The 18789-nt window shown below is 46.5% G+C and overlaps 2 protein-coding genes across 2 annotated transcripts in view; both read right to left on the reverse strand.

Annotated features, from left to right (window-relative positions):
* LOC127060972 (mothers against decapentaplegic homolog 7-like) overlaps positions 1–10500 on the reverse strand; it is a 29790-nt gene extending 19290 nt beyond the window's left edge. Inside the window, 4 exon segments of the mRNA XM_050986414.1 lie at positions 4123–4194; positions 9295–9348; positions 9905–10230; positions 10232–10500. Of these exon segments, the coding sequence (XP_050842371.1) occupies positions 4123–4194; positions 9295–9348; positions 9905–10230; positions 10232–10416 (637 nt within the window). The 5' untranslated portion in view covers positions 10417–10500.
* LOC127060974 (Friend virus susceptibility protein 1-like) overlaps positions 1–18789 on the reverse strand; it is a 1102452-nt gene that overhangs the window by 288200 nt on the left and 795463 nt on the right. The gene's annotated exons all lie outside the window — the stretch shown is intronic.

The following is an 18789-nucleotide window of genomic DNA, read 5'->3' on the forward strand; positions in this document are numbered from 1 at the left end:
AAAGAGGGGAAATGGGAAAACACAGGCAGGACTCTGCCAGAGAAACTGCATGGGATCCTGTTTACATGGGGATATGTAATGAGGAGCCACTTTGGAGCACAAATAGCTCTGGATTTGGGCAAGGTGCTTCTTCCCTAGTGAGCAGATACCAGCAGGGATCAGAGCCATAGTGAAACATTTCTGGCCTGTCTGCAATTTTGAAATGAAATATCATTCAGCCAAGTGGTCCCTTAAACCTGATGAGGTCCCACCACCAGTAGAACCAGAGAAGGGAGTGATGCTGATGCTTCTCCAGACTCCAGAGGTCTTTTCCTGTCTTTTTGTTTCAGAGGAGTTGGGAGGGAGAAACTGAGGCTGGGCTTGCTGCAGAAGAGCCCCATGGGTCTCCCAGCCTTGAGCCTTGAAAAGCCTTGCTTGGTCCAGCATCCACCAGGCATTGTCACTCAACATTCACTGGCTCCAGGAGACCCTGGGGCAGTTCCAGAGTCAGGAAAAGTCAACAGGATTGGGCTGAAATCTGGGTAAACTTCCAGGTTTGGTATTTTATGAATGACCCCTAAAGTGGAGGTGGTGAGGACATAAGCCAGCTCATCTTGCTTTCCCTCTGTGATGGCCAGGTCTGGGCTTCTTGGAGAGCTTCACTTTGCCAGCAGATCCAGCACCATTCATTTATCCTGCAAGAGAGACATCTTCTCACCCACCATGAGCACCATAACCTTCCATCAGCCAAGAGCCATCAGTCTCACGCCATGCATGGGTCAAGAGGAAGGTGTCCAGAGCTGAGTGGAGATCATAGCATGGAGAGCCAGCATTGACACAATTAAGCACCATCAGCTCACTTCTACCCTTGCAACAGAACTTTCTCCATGGGTCATATGGGAATTCGTCTCCGACTAATCCAATGCCTCCAGACCACAGGCCAGCCACGTCCAGGCTCTCCAAGCATGACTTTACTTGTTTGAAAGAAGAGTCATAACCAAAGACATCTGCAAGAATGAGTCAGCTTAAAATACAGGAAAAACTTCCCTCTGTCTCCCAATTAGAGAATTTATTTTTGTTGACAATGGGATATTTTTGCCTTCTTTTTTAACCACATTGAGGATAGAAAGTACCTGGGCTGAGCACAACCATGTCAGTGGGAGACACCATGAGTGAGGAGTCCTTACCTACCCACAGAGTGACCACCAATGAAAATAAATCAAGGTAAGGATAAGTGGAGCCAGTGCCTCGGGGATAGCAAGGGGTACATCAGCTGGAGAATGGGATGGCTGGGGAAGAGACAGGAGAGATGGGATGAGAAGAGGACACCAGCACAGCATGAAGGACTATCCAATATTGCATTCCTGGGCCAGTAGAACAGAAAATAGGAGGGGGAGGAAAAGAGCAGATCAGATCAGTTATTGCAAAGGAGAAACACTCCCCATACATACCCCTGGCTTCACTGCTCCCCCTCCCAAATCCTCCAGTGCCTCTGGTATCCATCAATGAAACTGCTTTCAGCCTCCAGACAGAGATTGTGACCCCAGTAGTGGCTGGATCTCAGACTCCTGATCATCAAAGGAACTTTGTGGAGAGCTGCAAGGGCACTCACTTTGATCCCCTTTTTAATGCTCCTCTTGTCATCATTCCCTCACCCCCCCCCCCTCCATGTGGTTTCCCTGACAGAATGGCTATGATCCCCAGCTGAGAGCAATCTGCCTCACTAAATCGTGCCCTTCCAGCTTTAAGACATTAAAGGTCTACTGGCCTTGAACATTGCTACTACACCAGTATCCACTGCCCATCACTGGTGGTCAAAGCCTACGGTGGTATAGGAACCCACTACCACCAATCACCCATAATGTCTTCTTCCTCGGCCACCTACTCCAGTTTCCAAATCTACCAAAATTGTCTTCTTTTTTTGCTTTTATAAAGCCATCCTTTCACCAAGGAGCATCAAGAAGAGTGTACAGCCCTGGTCTGGAGAGGATGAGGGATGCTGGATTCTCCAACTGGCATTATGGATCCCCATCTGCCCAAACTAGATAAGCCCAAGCCAAAGCACTTGCCACGTACCCTGCCAATAACTCATTAAAGCCCTCTTCAAATACATTCTTCTGCTAACTAAAATATGCAGGAAGGGATAGAAAAAAGCATGAGAAAGTGAGTTTTGGAGTATTGCTGCAAAGTGCATTTATTTTCCTTTCTTGACTGGATCTCTCCAGTTGGGAATTTTCAGCTCTGCACTTCTGCATGCAGAAGGGAGATGTCAGAATATCTAAGCAAATTAAAAAGAAAATTAAAAAGAAAATGCTCGTTCAGCTTTGTTTCAGGGCTTCGGTTGCTAACTGTATTCCTTCGTGAGTCAACTCTCCTATCAGCTCCTCATTAAATTAAATGGCTACAATTACATTTGGAGAGGAAAAAAGAGCAGGCAATGATCGCAAATAGTTCTGTTTCCAGATTTGGTGGGAAATTAACATTTCATAAGACGAAAAAAAATGCAATCCAATGAAATTATAAAAATAGAATAAGTTTTAAAAGCATTTTCAGGGCCAAATGTTCTTTCTTTTGGGGAGAAGGCTTTATTGAGGAGCTGGAGGTTCCCTTTCCAGAGGCCTTCGGGAGGCACCCAGAACAAGCCATGTTATTTCCAGCAGCCCAAGCCCCCACTTCCCACCTTCCCTTTGGGAGCAGAGCAGCCAGACAGATGTTATCAATAGGTTAACCCTTATAGAAAACCCCCTTTTAAAAGTGTGTACTTCTTTTGCTTATTTTATGTGCTATCCTGTGGAATGGAACTCTCTCCTTTGCAATGAGTATATTTCAGAAGGAAAAAGGAAAAAAAATCTAACAACATCCTTATTGTATTGTTTTGCTTCTTGTCTTTTTTCTTTTTAGTCTCTTTTTTAAATTCCTTAAAGCTATAGGCTCCAATAACAACAAAAAACCCCCTCAAAACCCAAAAGTCTTCTGTATTAAAAAAAATAGTGTCAAGTTTCTCTGTTCCCTCTCCCCCTTCTTTTGATTAGTTCTCATCAGGGCATTTGAGCAAACAATATGCTCTTCTCTCAAATAACAGACAATGCATATATTAGACCCAAATAAAAACAAACAAGACTCACTTAAAGACATCCACACCAAACGCAATTCCTGAAGAGGCAGGGGCAGATGCGTGCATGTAGTCACCAACGACCTATTTCTGAAATTTGTTTCAGGGCAATGAATTAAAATAATAAATAAATCAAGGAGACATCAGCACAAAGAGAAGGACCTTCAAACATCAGTGAGTACATGCAGGTACATGGTTTCAAACACTCTAATCCTGGTAGAGACAGAGCCCATCCACCAACTTGGCCCATCCAGGATGGAAGATGAGGTGCTGAAAACATCACACCTTGGACAAGGGGTGGGAGTTGGACTAGATGACCGTTAAAGGTCTGCTCCAACTGAAAGCCCAAGAAGGGTGGGGAAACCACCCTCCAAACCTCCATCCCATAACAGCACCTGGAGGCTAAAGGAAATGGCAAACAGGAAAATTATTAAAACCATAGAGTATCTCAAGTTGGAAGGAATCCATAAGGATCATTGAGCCCAACTCCTTCTGCAATGTCCTCTGCAAAAAATGGGGTCACCTTTCCTTGTCAGGTACCATGAGCCTCACACATTAGATCCAGGATACTGGTTACCCTACCAGGAGCAAAGCTCAAGCACAGCTCTCATCCCAGAGACAAGAGGTGCCACCACCACCAAGTCAGAGAGACCTTGATACCACATCCTTCTGCAAGGCACAACTGATCCTGCTCCCATAATCCATGTATCTGAACAAATCATCAGCCAACATCACTTAGCCTTCCCCAACAGGCCTCTTCCTGCCTCAGTACAAAAATTAATGGGGTGTAAGTCTGGAATTCAAAGGAAATATGGGCTTTTGGGGATGGAAAACCTCGCCTGGGATTTCAGCACATCCTCTGCATGAGAGGTATGCGACTGCTACTGAAATGAAACCTATTTTCCCCTTCAAGCATGCCTTTCTCAACAGCACACATCCCCAAAACTCCTCAGCATCACTTTGCCTTCTGTTGGGACCCTTGGTCAACTCAACCCACATCCAAGATCAAGAAAAAAAAAGAAATGTCTTACCTGAAAGCCTCCCGGGGGCTAGACAATTAGTTCTCCCTGTTTCAGTGGAGGAAGGCACAGAATCTGGACAATCTGATGGAGCAGAGGCAAAGAAAAAAAAAACCCAGTATATAAGCAGTTCTTCGCAGGTTCCCAGCAATGCCATGAGCAGAACACACATTCCAAAGGGCTTAGCAAAAAACAATTACTAACTGTCCAGCACAGAGACTGTAGTTCATCAAGAAGCATCCAGCCTAACTTGTTGCCTCAGTCAAGTCTGTACACTGTGCTTCCTCGCCATCCAACGCTGATTATAGACTGGCAAAAATTACCAACTGGCTGCCACCTCTCCGCCCAAGTCACCAGGTAACAAGATCAAGGTTGTCAACATTCTGATGTAAGCAAGCTCCCAAAAATGTTTAAATACATTAGATACCTAAATGTATAAATGTTTTACACTTCCAGTTTAGTCAATACCTGTAACTCACCAAAATGGGAACTAAAAAGGAAATGTATCATTGCTGCACTTTTGCAGCAAACAGTCTACATTTGCATTTCTCCACTCCATTTTTGTAAGCACCAGCTGCCAGTCGATCTCATGCCCTGCTGTCACCTCCTAAGACAGGTGGGCAACTGGAGCTACTCCTCCATGGACCACCAAAGGGCAGAATAAGATTGCCAGCCCTATTAAAAGTTTCTCCTGATGCATGAATGTAGTTGAGGTCTGTCACCCTGATTTTTTAAGATTTTCTAAGCCTTCTGATGTTGACATTCTTGTAGAGAACTTTCTCACACACTTTCTGTAAATAACACATTGTTTTGCATTCTTTTGTGGAAGAGGAGAAATTTGATAGACTGTTGGTTTGTCCAGTGTCATTGGAGAGGTGGCACTGTCACCCTCCAATCCACTGTCACTTTTGGAAAACTATAAATGTTGGAGTCAGAAAATAAACTTCCCCTTTTTGTTCTTCACCTTGAGAACAGCGGTGTGCACCTGTGTTCTTTCGTGTTCCATAGCGACATCGGTCAAGATTTGGAACTTTGCATCCCAAGCCTGTTCCTCCAGATGAGAACAGCCAGAAGCCAACACCAATCTCCTTGTCCTGTAGGCAAACTTCAACTTTTTGGTCACTGCCATGTGTGGGACAAGCTCAAGGACAAACCTGAGAAGGCCTGTGAAATTTACAAAACCTTCTGCTCCTCAGCAAGTTCCCAGAGATTTTGGGTTTTGTCAAATTTGGGCTCCCTAATGACATCACTTTGCTCACAGCTGTCTCAAAGCAAGGGCCACCACCAGGAGTCAAGATAATTTTCTCCCTACTGATAAAGTAATTTTTCAAGATTTCATCCCTGAAATCCAAGTGGACAAGAAATTCCTGTCTGTATAACCTCATTTTATCAGAGTAAAGCCCTAACAGGAATATACAGTTTAACAGGATAAACTTAATCAAACCAAAAACAATAGGGGAGACAGGAAATGGACTTACTTGCAAAATACTGTATATGATGCCTTGTCATGAGAAATATGGGTGGTTAGTTGTGCTGGGTTTTTTTTTCCCTTTGTTTTTTGGGGTTTTTTAACCCTTTCTATTCCAGGCAGAAGATTCCCCCTACCCCTCTCCTGGGACGGCTACATCTGCTTGGGCAACAGATGCTTTCTAAATGCAGGCTGGACCACCCTGCTCTGCACTGGGCTCCTGCCCCCAGCTACAGCTCCCTGAAGCGTCCCTGTGGGATAGAGGACATAATTTGTCCTTTCCATGTTGTCTTGTTCTAGGGATCATATGCAACCAGGTCCCCTGTTAGCACATCAAACAGGATGGCAGGAGAGAATCCTATCCCAACTTAAAATGCATAACCCTAGCAACAGGGTGAAGTGCTTTCATGACTTATCAGCTCCCTTCTTGTATCTCATCATCCACAGCCAGTTCTTCTCATCAATGAATTTTCTTCTGAAGTTGCTTTACAAGATGCAATATTTCTCACAATATAAAACCATTGCAGAGACATACTATTAATCCTGGTGGCCACCAGCATAACTGCAACGTCCAATAGCTCCTGGAAGCTGCCTAACCTTCAGCTCCCCTGAAATTCAAGGCCACAGGAAGGCATTCAGCTCTTCAATGACATCTCAGTGGGTTTCCTGAACTCTCATACTCCAGCACCACCATGACTAGCCACCCAGGAGCATGATGAACACAGTGACTTGCAGCCCCTTGCCCCACTTAATGATGGTTCAAAATGCCTGCTTGAATTATTTGGAGGCACTGCTGTCCATATCGCTTCCAACACAGCTGGAAGCAGCAGTTCCTGCAGGGACATCAGGAATGCTGAACGCCCACATGCCTCCAGGCTTGCAGGGTGAGACTAGCCCTGTGCAAGCCACTGTCATCCATGCCTGCAAATGTCTCATGTAAGGAAGAGGGGAAGTCCTCTCCTTGATGAATGTCCTCCCCATCCCTGGAAGTGTTCAAGGCCAGGATGGATGGGGCTTTGAGCAACCTGGTCTAGTGAAAGGTGTCTCTGCCCATGGAAGGAGATTTGAAACTAGATGATCTTTAAGGTCCCTTCCAACCCAAACCATTCTAGGATTCTATGAATGAGCAAGCCAGCCTGGACCTCCAACCTTCCCGCAGGTAACCTGGCCATCAAAGGCAGATCTTTCCACTCTGCCAGATTTAGTCTGCCAATGCACAAACTGATGTGGCATTTCACTGCCTGAAGGAGACCCCCAGCTTCCTGTCCATCCCTGCTTTCCTCCAGCCAGTGATACAGCCTGTATCAGCCTCCATCACCTCCAAAAAAAAACAGTTGAATCCCCATCATAATGGTTCTAATCTAAAAGAGGGGAGATTCAGACTAGATAGAATAAAGAAATTTTTTACAATGAGGGTGGTGAAACACTGGCACAGGTTGCCCAGAGAGGTGGTAGATGTGCATTGCCTGGAAACATTAAAGGTTAGGTTGGACGGGGGTCTGAGCAACCTGGTCAGGTTGAAGATGTCCCAGATCATGGCAAGGGGGTTGGACTGGATGACCTTTAAAGGTTCCTTCCAACCCAAACCATTCTGTGATTCTATGATCATGGGCACTGGTGACCACTTTAAGAGCCCATATTGGTCCTGGTATTCTTGTCTGTCTGTCCATATCAAACACAAGACATGGCACTAAATACTTATATATTTTTGTTGCCACTATCACACTTGATGGAAAAGCAAAAGTTTCTTGCTGAATGCATATTCCCAGCTCTATCAGCAGATGCAGCTGCCCAAGTCTAAATGGAGGGACCATCCTCCCCCTAAGGTCCCAGTGGAGAAGATGGCTGAGACAGGAAACCCTTGGTCCTCCCCAGAAGAAATGCCAAGAAACCCTGAGCTAGGAAAACCCACCTGCAACAACAGACTTCCAGGCTCCACTTCAGCCTGTTGCAGCCCAGTAAAGAGTTCAGCTGTAAAACAGATTTTTCTTTCAAAAAGGAAAAAAAGGAGGATTTTTTTGTGAGTAACCCAGTTGTTCCTGTGTTTCTGATAGGCAGCATTAATCACTTCCTATTGGCCAATAGGAATAACTTTTCCTTTCAAAATGGCACATTCATGTTCTGCAGCTTTTCTGTTTAGACACGTTTTGCTACTTTATGTCAACACTTGCTGATTAATAAATATTTCACTGGGCTAACTGAAAATGAGGTCCTGGCAGAGGCAGATTGGATATTTAAACCCTGCTAACAGATTGACCTAACATCTTTTCAGGAAACTAAAATCAAGCTTTAAACCTTCTCTCCTGCAGCTCCCAAGCTCTTTATACCCCATGCAAGGATCATTGGTAAGTGGAAAGAAAAGCAATAAAGGCAGAAGAAATAGAAACTTTTGGGGAAGCACTGCAGGGATGCAGGCAAAATAATGCCAATCTCACACAAACCCACAAAATTTCGCAACTTGGCAGACCCTCAAAGTCTATTACAGAGCAACCATTCTGCATACCAGCACATGCTCAGGTGTTGAACCTACTCCAGATATCCTTATTTCATTCATGACTCTTTATCTCCTGGCTTTTTCATGCTGAAGCAAAATAGTTCATGCTTCATGACCCAATTTTGAGTTAAACATCTTTGCTTATTTCCACAAGTCATAAAAGGACTTATAAGTGTTTCTTAAAAAGTGTGCAGAGGGGGGAAAAACAACAGTCCAGCCTCCAAAGGAACAGTAGGCAAGATGGGACATCACACAGTACCAAAGCAACCTCAAGGTTGGGGTTTCTTTTAGTCCCAAAAAACTGATGAGCAACAATTTAACCGAAGCTGTTCTTTTGTCAAAAAAAAAAACCAAAAAAAAAACCAAAACAATAACTTAGTACTGGTCTTCTTTGCCTCCGTGTACCACCATGCCCTTCCTGACTGCCATGGCCATGGGACATGATCACAGAGACCACTGTGCTCCATCCAGCACTCCAGATCCACTAATTTTGAGGAGCCAGGAGCTGCTCCTTCCTGACCTGCTCCCCTTTCTGATTCTCCCCACATCTCCTCCTTCTTACAGACAGATTTATCTCACACCTGGCAAGCTCACTGCCAACCAAGCGTTTATGCAGACAATCACAAAGGAGCTGGTGCCAACCTCAAATGGGCTTCTCCCCTGGCACCCTGACATTCAATTACAAGCAACAGGCATGCAAAACTGTGCTAAAAAATAAAAAAAAAGAACAAGAAAAAAAAACATTTCAACCCCTTTTCCTAATTTTTTTCAACCTGACAAGGTGGGATTAAATTCCTTTAAAAAGACAAAGATTTCTAACAAGTCCATTTATCGAGATTCATTTGGATTCCCAGGAATCAGGGAGATGAGGTGCTGGTTCCTAGCATAAATCCCTACAAAATTCACCTAGGGGCGTGGGAGCACCCCCATTTCCAACTGGGCCCCATTATTTTCCTGGCTGATCCAAGCAATGCAGGCCTGTGCTGCAGTGCAATCCCTCCTAGAGTTTCTTGTCAAAGTTTTAAAATCCTACTTTATGCAGAGGGTGTCTTAGATAAATTATATGCTAATTATATGTTAATTCTTCAAGGAGTAGCAGGAAGCACAGAGGCAAGCAGCCCAAAAGCAAAATGCATGACAAAGACTGGAGATGTTTCCCTTAGCTAAGAAAGGGGCTGTTTTCCCTTTTATCTGTAGTCTGCATTGAAAAAAGTCCACTTACCCCTTGGCTTGAGAAAATCCATTGGATATCTGGAGTAGGGTGGAGGGGGAGACTCTGGAATTAGAAAAGTACAGAGAAAATAAAGGCAGAGCCATGAGAAAGAAAAAAAAAAAAAAAGAAAAAAAATGGGAATTTATCATAACAGTGGTATTCTTTCAGCAAAACTGTCTTAGCTCTGGGGGTTGGAGGCAGGGCAGAGGCGGTGATTGCCTTGATATTTAGCTGTCAGATAAACAAAAGAGGCCGTCTGGCGCCAGCCTCCGTGCTATCTACTCGGGCTGTCTGATCGGGGCCTCCTTGGCTCGGCGGAGCCGCAGCAGCGCTTGGGCCGCTCGGCCCTTAACCCCCAGCATCGCGCGGAGACGGACGAGAGACAGCTCCGCCCGCCGCGCCGGGGTCCCCGAGGCGGGAACTCCCCCCCTCTCCTCTAAACAGAAAAAAAAAAACCATAAACCAAGGCAATGGAAATGCGGTTTCGTGTGTTGGTTTGTTGGTTTGTTTTGTTTTTTTTTCAGAGGGAAAAAAAAAATTGGTGGGCCGGAAGGCGAATGGGGCTTCATCCCTCCATCCCCTCCATCTTCCCGCGCCCCTGCTCCCTCCGCCGCCGTACCTAGCTCGCACAGCCGGCTGAGGTGGTGCGGGTTGCAGCAAACAAGCTCGGAGTGAGCCTTACTGTAGGATTCACAGCAACATAACCGCTTCACTTTGGAGCAGTGGCGGAGGTCGGGCCAGCGGAACACCTTGCAGAGCAGCATCGGCAGAGGGTACCAGTGCTGGCCCAGCCGGGAGTCAGCCTTGGCGGGCAGCAGCAGGCAGGAGGTCCGCGCCCCACCGCGGGACTCGACGGCGTGCAGCAGCTCCTCCAGCTGCCGCTCTTTCAGCCGCTTCAGCACGGCGTGGACCAGCGCCTTCAGTTCCGCCTCCGCTCCCGCCGACGCCCGCCACGCCGCGGCCCGCCTTGCCCGGGCAGCACCCGCGCCCCCCGCCCAAGTGCGCCCGGGGCTCGGCCACCGCCGCCGCCGCGCCGGGCTCGCCCGCCGCCGCCTCCTCCTCCTCCTCGCCGCCGGGCGCGCGGCTCCGCCAGAGCCGCCGGACGAGCACCGAGCGTTTGGTCCTGAACATGCGGGACGAGAGGAGGGGCCCCCGGCTACAAAACGGGCATGTCGTCCGCCGTGCATGAAGGGGCCGGGAGCCGAGACGCGGCGGCGGCGGCGGCCAGCGGCGGGCGGCGGCAGGGCCAAGGCGGGCTGTGACATGCGCCAGTCTCCGCGCTTGGGCCGCGGGCCCCACCGCCTCCTGCGGGGGGCTACACCGGTCGCGCCTCCGCTCGCTGCGAGGGCGCAAGAGAGGAAAAAAAATCAAATTCGGAAAAAACCGGGGGGGGGGGGGGGGGGGGGAAACCGCTGCTCGCCTCGGCTTTGCACTTAAAAGAAAAAGCCCGTCTAGAACCTGCGGCGCCCGAAACGGGAAGAGGGGGGCGGAGGCTGTCGGCGCCGCGCCGCCCTGTGAGACGGCGGAGCGCGGCCGAACCCGCGGGAGAACCTTGGCTGCCCAGGGGCCGCAGTGCCCATCAACCCGCTAGCCGGGGAGGGAGTGCGGGGAGATAAGGAGGCAGGGATACAGCAGCGCAGAATCAAAGGATAAAAAATAAAAAGCGATTCAAAAGGGTGTGTAGTGAAAAAAAAATTAGAAATATTAAAAAAACCTGAAACACTAACCCTAAGGTTTGGACGTCGGTTTAAGCATGTCACAAAAGAGACGAACAAGCGCATCCAGTGTTGTATCCCTTTTTAAAGCCCGGGTCGTCTTGAGGGAGTGTTCGAGGTGGACTCTTTTCCTTCTTTTTTCCAAAGATTTTAATCCACATGGACACATCTTGATCCGACTGCTACGAAAAGAGCGGGGGGGGGGGGGAAGGAAAGTGGGGCTGTGTCCCCTCCTCCTTGCCTTTCCCAGTAGCGTACCGCGGCGGGGGCAGCCGCGCCGAGCCAAGCCAGCAGCCCGCAGCTCCCGGCGGTGCTTACGATTGAGGGGCTGCCCACCGCCTGGCGACCCTCTCCTTGCTGCCAGCCCCTCTGTTTCGGTGTTTAGGGTTTTTTCCTCCTGTCTCCTCCTTCCTACCCGCCTTCCTTCCCCCCCTCCCACTTCTTCCTCCTCCTCTTCCTCTTTGTCCTCCTCCTCCTTTCTTGGCTTGGGTTGTTTTTTTTTTGTTTTCCTTCCCTCCACTCTGTGCAACGAGCCTCCATCCCCGCACGAGCGCCTCCGTATTGTCCTGGCTGCCGGAAAGAGGAACCCCAGCGACTGAGCGGGGCACGGCGGGAGCGGAGCCGACGGCGGCGCGATGCCTGCGCCCCCTCTCCTCCGCTCAGTCCCCCGCTCTGCTCCCCCCCTGGCTCCGGCGGCGACTCGCAGTGCGCAGCGGCTCGGCCCTGCCCGGCCCCGTCACGTGGGCGTCTAGACACCGTGTCGCTCCAGGGGAAAAGAAATAAACCTATATGTTATATTTACCTCCAACCGCCTTACACAATCGACGACTGGGGTTGCTGAAAGTTTGTGGGTCCCCCCCCGTCCCCGTTCCCCCATCCCAATCTCCATCCGTGCCCCAGGTTAAGGGGCCCCCTCCGGGAGCACGGCGAGGGTGCGGAGCCGCTGGTCTCTCCCCTACACCCAGCGGGGCAGAGCAGAGGGAGCCTCCGGGGCCGGGGTGTGACGGACCCCACTGTAAGTATTGAAATATTAAACCAAATCAGTCAGAAAAATTTAAAAGTTTATTTATATGTATATATATGGTTCTGGGCATCGAAAGAGGACACGGCACAAAAAGCAATAATAATAATACTTTCCACTTTTACAGCACTGGTCGCCAAAGGATGGGAAAATATTTCATGAGGGTTGGTACACTTCAATTCTCACCAAATGCAAAGCAGAAATGATCAGCATATAGCACTCTGATATTCTCATACTACTAGTCATAATAATCCCTTGCACCCTGGGAGCTCTGCAGATCCCACATTCCAAATGTGGACATGCTGAGTGTTGAGAGCTTTTTGCAAGACAATGGACATATGCAACATATGCGCAATCCGGCCTTCATAGAAACTGAGTAAGGTCACCATGCCCTTGAAGGACACAAAAGGAGAAGAACACGCTCAAAAGCAGACACTTCAGGATTTAAAGGCAGACAAGAAAACTGCAGCAAGATGCATGAAGAAGAAAGACTAACTAAAATTAACTGAAAGCTTAAAACGCAAGTGCAAAAGGATTTAACCAATCATGTATTAGCTTGAGGCATTGTTGTAAATGATCAAATCGGCAGCCAAATTTATATAAAAAATTTATAGATTTATTAGATCAACAACTAAAAAATAGAATATTTTAAAACCGCCACAGCCAAGACAGCGTCAACCCCAGACTTTGACGCTGGGTGAACCTGGGTCAAACTGACGTAGTGTCAGCATCTCCCCAAAGTTTCACATCAACTGCTCCATGTAGCCAGCTTATATACAGTTTATTCTGCCTGAAGCAGAAATGACCTAAGATTTCTGTAAGTCCCTACATATGTATAACGGGGACTATATAGATTCAGTCCTTGTACAAAAGTCAGTCCATAGGTTTGGATGGCTGTCTGGGCTCCTCAAGATAGTCTCTTTTTCAGTTGTAGCCGTTCCTTGATGTAATCTCTTCCAGGTGCTGTTCTGTGAATGTTCTGGACATTCCTGGGAAATGGTCGATGATTTCCCAGGAAGGACTCATTCATTTGTTAATAGTCATGATTTTATCTTGCCCAGGAAGGACTCATTCATTCGTTAATAGTCATGATTTTATCTGGGCAAGTCCTGGAAATCTTTTGAATAGAAAGGAAAGCCCTGCTTTTGGCCATGGGGGTCAGAGGCATGGTTGGATCTTTATAATTTTTATACAGTTACAAAGCATGAATTATCTCTATCATATACTACAATCCCTCCCCATTTATTTTACTAATTTAATTCATGCTTCTAATTTATTAATTTTCTATTTCTACTCATCACCATTGAGGGTTCCTCACAAACGGAGTACCTCTTAAACTGTTTGGTATTACCCTTGTGGGATGCCCTGATACACTACACTACTCCTTTCTTCAGTGTTTGTACCTTTCAAACCTTGCCAATGCTTCTGCAGCATTGCTGGCATACCTTCTTTCTCCTAGGTGCATAATCTTAGATCTATCACTTCTGGAAGCTCCCTTTGAGTCTATGGGGGCTATTGCAATCTGCATTTCCCTGACTACAGAGTGGATCAATCTGATAAAACACGGAATCAGACAGGGTAGGAATAGGATCCCGGCTACTGAACAGAGCACAAGAAATATTACTTTGTTTCTACCATGCTCTATCGAATAACTTGTCTCACCAGGAGGAGCGGAGCCGCTGGTCTCTCCCCTACACCCAGCGGGGCAGAGCAGAGGGAGCCTCCGGGGCCGGGGTGTGACGGACCCCACTGTAAGTATTGAAATATTAAACCAAATCAGTCAGAAAAATTTAAAAGTTTATTTATATGTATATATATGGTTCTGGGCATCGAAAGAGGACACGGCACAAAAAGCAATAATAATAATACTTTCCACTTTTACAGCACTGGTCGCCAAAGGATGGGAAAATATTTCATGAGGGTTGGTACACTTCAATTCTCACCAAATGCAAAGCAGAAATGATCAGCATATAGCACTCTGATATTCTCATACTACTAGTCATAATAATCCCTTGCACCCTGGGAGCTCTGCAGATCCCACATTCCAAATGTGGACATGCTGAGTGTTGAGAGCTTTTTGCAAGACAATGGACATATGCAACATATGCGCAATCCGGCCTTCATAGAAACTGAGTAAGGTCACCATGCCCTTGAAGGACACAAAAGGAGAAGAACACGCTCAAAAGCAGACACTTCAGGATTTAAAGGCAGACAAGAAAACTGCAGCAAGATGCATGAAGAAGAAAGACTAACTAAAATTAACTGAAAGCTTAAAACGCAAGTGCAAAAGGATTTAACCAATCATGTATTAGCTTGAGGCATTGTTGTAAATGATCAAATCGGCAGCCAAATTTATATAAAAAATTTATAGATTTATTAGATCAACAACTAAAAAATAGAATATTTTAAAACCGCCACAGCCAAGACAGCGTCAACCCCAGACTTTGACGCTGGGTGAACCTGGGTCAAACTGACGTAGTGTCAGCATCTCCCCAAAGTTTCACATCAACTGCTCCATGTAGCCAGCTTATATACAGTTTATTCTGCCTGAAGCAGAAATGACCTAAGATTTCTGTAAGTCCCTACATATGTATAACGGGGACTATATAGATTCATTCCTTGTACAAAAGTCAGTCCATAGGTTTGGATGGCTGTCTGGGCTCCTCAAGATAGTCTCTTTTTCAGTTGTAGCCGTTCCTTGATGTAATCTCTTCCAGGTGCTGTTCTGTGAATGTTCTGGACATTCCTGGGAAATGGTCGATGATTTCCCAGGAAGGACTCATTCATTTGTTAATAGTCATGATTTTATCTTGCCCAGGAAGGACTCATTCATTCGTTAATAGTCATGATTTTATCTGGGCAAGTCCTGGAAATCTTTTGAATAGAAAGGAAAGCCCTGCTTTTGGCCATGGGGGTCAGAGGCATGGTTGGATCTTTATAATTTTTATACAGTTACAAAGCATGAATTATCTCTATCATATACTACAATCCCTCCCCATTTATTTTACTAATTTAATTCATGCTTCTAATTTATTAATTTTCTATTTCTACTCATCACCATTGAGGGTTCCTCACAAACGGAGTACCTCTTAAACTGTTTGGTATTACCCTTGTGGGATGCCCTGATACACTACACTACTCCTTTCTTCAGTGTTTTACCTTTCAAACCTTGCCAATGCTTCTGCAGCATTGCTGGCATACCTTCTTTCTCCTAGGTGCATAATCTTAGATCTATCACTTCTGGAAGCTCCCTTTGAGTCTATGGGGGCTATTGCAATCTGCATTTCCCTGACTACAGAGTGGATCAATCTGATAAAACACGGAATCAGACAGGGTAGGAATAGGATCCCGGCTACTGAACAGAGCACAAGAAATATTACTTTGTTCTACCATGCTCTATCGAATAACTTGTCTCACCAGGAGGACTGCAAAATCGAATTCCATTTTTGGATGGGGACATGGGCCACTTTTTTGATTTCAGCCGCCAAACCTCTTATGGTTTCCCCATAATCGTCAATTTCAATACTACGTTCTGATTCATTACATTTCCCACGCATCCCTCCTTCTTCAGCCAGCAAATAGTCTAGTGCTATTCGATTCTGGTACACAAAGGCTCTCACCTGTGTGTGCTGCCAACTTAGTAAATCTAGGGCTTCAGAGGTGTGATTTGATACAATTTCCAGAACTGCTTGCAATCTGATCAGCCTGTTCAGTAGGTAAATCGGGGTCTTATATCCATAGCTTCTATCTTGTGCCCATGTGGCTGGCCCATAATAATAGATTATTCTTGCTGCTGGCCTCTCCTCTTCCCCCCAAGCTTGCTTCCCGCTTATCACTGGTATCATCTTCTTCAGACTCCTCCTCGCCCTCTTCAAGGTCTCGTACAATGGAGCCCCTAACAGATTGCTTTTTGTTCTTGGGAGAGTGAAGAAAACTGGCCTGATCATACCTAGAGTGCAAGACCCTTTCCACCTTGGGGGTAATTCACTGTATGCCTTTTTTCGGCAGATCTAATAAATCTCATCCGGGGCTTTCCATTTAATGTTTATTATCCCTGGGTCTCCCCAGAATTCTCTCACACTTTCCAAGGATTGGAAAGGGTTGGCTCCTGGACTTTGAACCCAGCATAACCCTATTCTCTCGTCCCACTCACAATTTGTATCATTTTTCAGGCTCCAATACCCCAAAGGATGGGCAGGGAGCCATGCCTTGCTTTTTGAATCAGAGTTCACTGTCAGAGTAGATACACATGGAGTGTATCCTACCATTTCGGTGTATTCTCTCCCCTCCCGACTGACACAAATTGAGCTAATCACTCTTTGGTCCAAAACTCACCCCTCAGGCCTCTGTACCAATTTTGAGACCCTTGGGCTATCCCATTTCAGAAGTTGTTCTGGAGCCAAACCTTCCCCTTTCTATGGCCATATCTCTGCAGATTTCAGCCCCCCACAAATCCAACAGTTCGACAAACTCATTTCTGTTGCAATTTCTTGAGTTAGATCAATGAATAAGTTCCTGTCTGGGGAAGGTAATTCCCCATCAGCGTATTGTTTTTCCAATACCTCGTACTATTCACTCAATGTTTTCAACCTCTCCTGCTCAATTTTCTGTTTCTTCAATTCTGACTCCCTTCTTTTCATTTCTGAATTATTTCTTTCATCTTTCCTTCAGGATCCTCATCATCTTTGTTGTTCACAAAACAAACCACCCTATCATATGGCAGGCACACTGTCATCATTTGCTCATGCCAGATCCAATATGAGTGGGTTCTTCTTCCGAGTAATTTTATTATCAAATTTCGTATTCTTTGTCACCCAATACGTTTTCCCATTCATCATGCATATCCCTAACCTTGTGCTATCATAGCACAAAGGGTTCACCTGGTGACATGCAATAAAGATTGACTCTGTCTTTCCCCCGACCCACATAGTTCGGTTACATGGTCACAAATGGGGATTGACATCTGTTGTGTGTCACGTTTTTTCTTCTGGAACCTGTGATGGTTTGACTGCCCGTTCCTTAACCCTGCCTCGGGATTGATGCACCAAGTCCCAATTTCTAATTCACACAATTTCACTCAAGTGCCATTTTTCCAACAGTACTTGCTAGTTCCGTTCAGGCATTCCTCTGGGGCTTGGTATGTCGAGAGTCTCCTGTCCCCTGCAACTGGGACCACTTGAGTGCATTTTCCACACTCATCCACAGAGCTTTCCCTGTTCCTGGGGATCTCAGTGCTCAGACTCTGCGTCCTGCACATGGCTAGGCTCAGGCCAATCAGGATTCCCACTAGGCGTACTCCTCTGCCTTTGCCTCTGCCCCCTGGGGTGCCACCAGCGGCGAGGAAGACCATCTTTGCCGCAAGAGGAGTACTCTTCAGGGAAGACGCCCTTGGACCCAGCAGCATACCGCCTCTTAAAGGCGCCCCACTGAGACACCCTGATTGCATCGGAACTGCAAGGGACTCTGATGGATTTCCGGCATTCCACATCCAGAATTTCCGCTTGGGACCTAAGCTTTCCACTCACTCCGTTTTGAAAAATATGAAACCACTCCTGAGAATCTAATTCAATGATACCCAAACTGGTGGCTAAGGTCAGGATACGGTCAGTCAATTTGAGTTCTTCTTCTAAACACTGGGTGCACAGTCCCTTTGTCCTCTGTCCCCTTCTGCAATGAATCACAAAAACCCCTTGACAATATTCACACTTAAAGTGTACAAACGGATCGCATACACAATCTGACAGTATACAACTTATCCGCTCGTTGTTGGTCATTTATGAGGACGTTGGAGTCGGATTTTCAAGTCGCTGGGGGAAGAAGTGACTCTTCAATCGTGTGCTTCCTCCTGCTGCTTGGCTTTCTTCACCCTAGACGCATGCGTCCAGCCCTTCTTCGCTGTCTGAATGGCCGTGTCTGTTGTCAGGAGCACAAGAAAAGGACCTTCCCAGTGAGGAGAGAGTGGTGCCTCTTTCCACACTTTTACAAACACCTTGTCCCCAGGCTGAATTTTGTGAATAGTGAACCCCAGAGGAGCACTCTGTGCCACTATTCCCTGTTTTCGAAGTTGCTGCAAGTTTCTGTTGATTGCAACCAGATATGGTTGAATCTGACCATCCTCAAATCTGGGGTGTCCCACCGACATTCCATGTTTTTATGGCATTCCATATAGCATTTCAAATGGTGAGAGCTCTGTCTCTGAATGAGGCATGGTTTGGATTTTAAGCAAAGCCAAGGGCAGACACTTCAACCAGGACATCTTTGTCTCCAAAATCAATTTAGATAACTGTGCCTTCAAAGTTTGATTCATTCTTTCTACTTGTCCTGAACTCTGGGGGTGCCACGGAGTGTGGTACTCCCATCGGATGCCAAAGGCATCAGCCATTTGCTTAATAACCTTTGATGTAAAATGTGTTCCCTGATCTGAATCAATTTAATACTCTACCCCATATTGGGGTACAATTTCTTCCAACAATTTTCTGGCCACCGTCTGGGCCGTTGCTCGAGAGCTGGGGAAGGCTTCTACCCAATGAGTCAATTTATCCACAATTAACAGTACAAATTTGAACCTTCCCACTTTTGGCAATTCTGTAAAATCAACTTGAATTATTTCAAATGGTTGGTACGCAATGGGGGGACTCCCCAGGGCAGCCTTCTTGGCTCTTGATTTGTTTACCTTTTGACAAATCAAAAACCCTTGTACTTCTTGTCTTGCCAATTCATAAATTCTCTTTCACCCAAAAAATTTTAGAAATTGCTCGGCTAGAGCCT

This window comes from Serinus canaria, chromosome W (assembly GCF_022539315.1).
Source record: "Serinus canaria isolate serCan28SL12 chromosome W, serCan2020, whole genome shotgun sequence".
NCBI lineage: Eukaryota > Metazoa > Chordata > Aves > Passeriformes > Fringillidae > Serinus > Serinus canaria.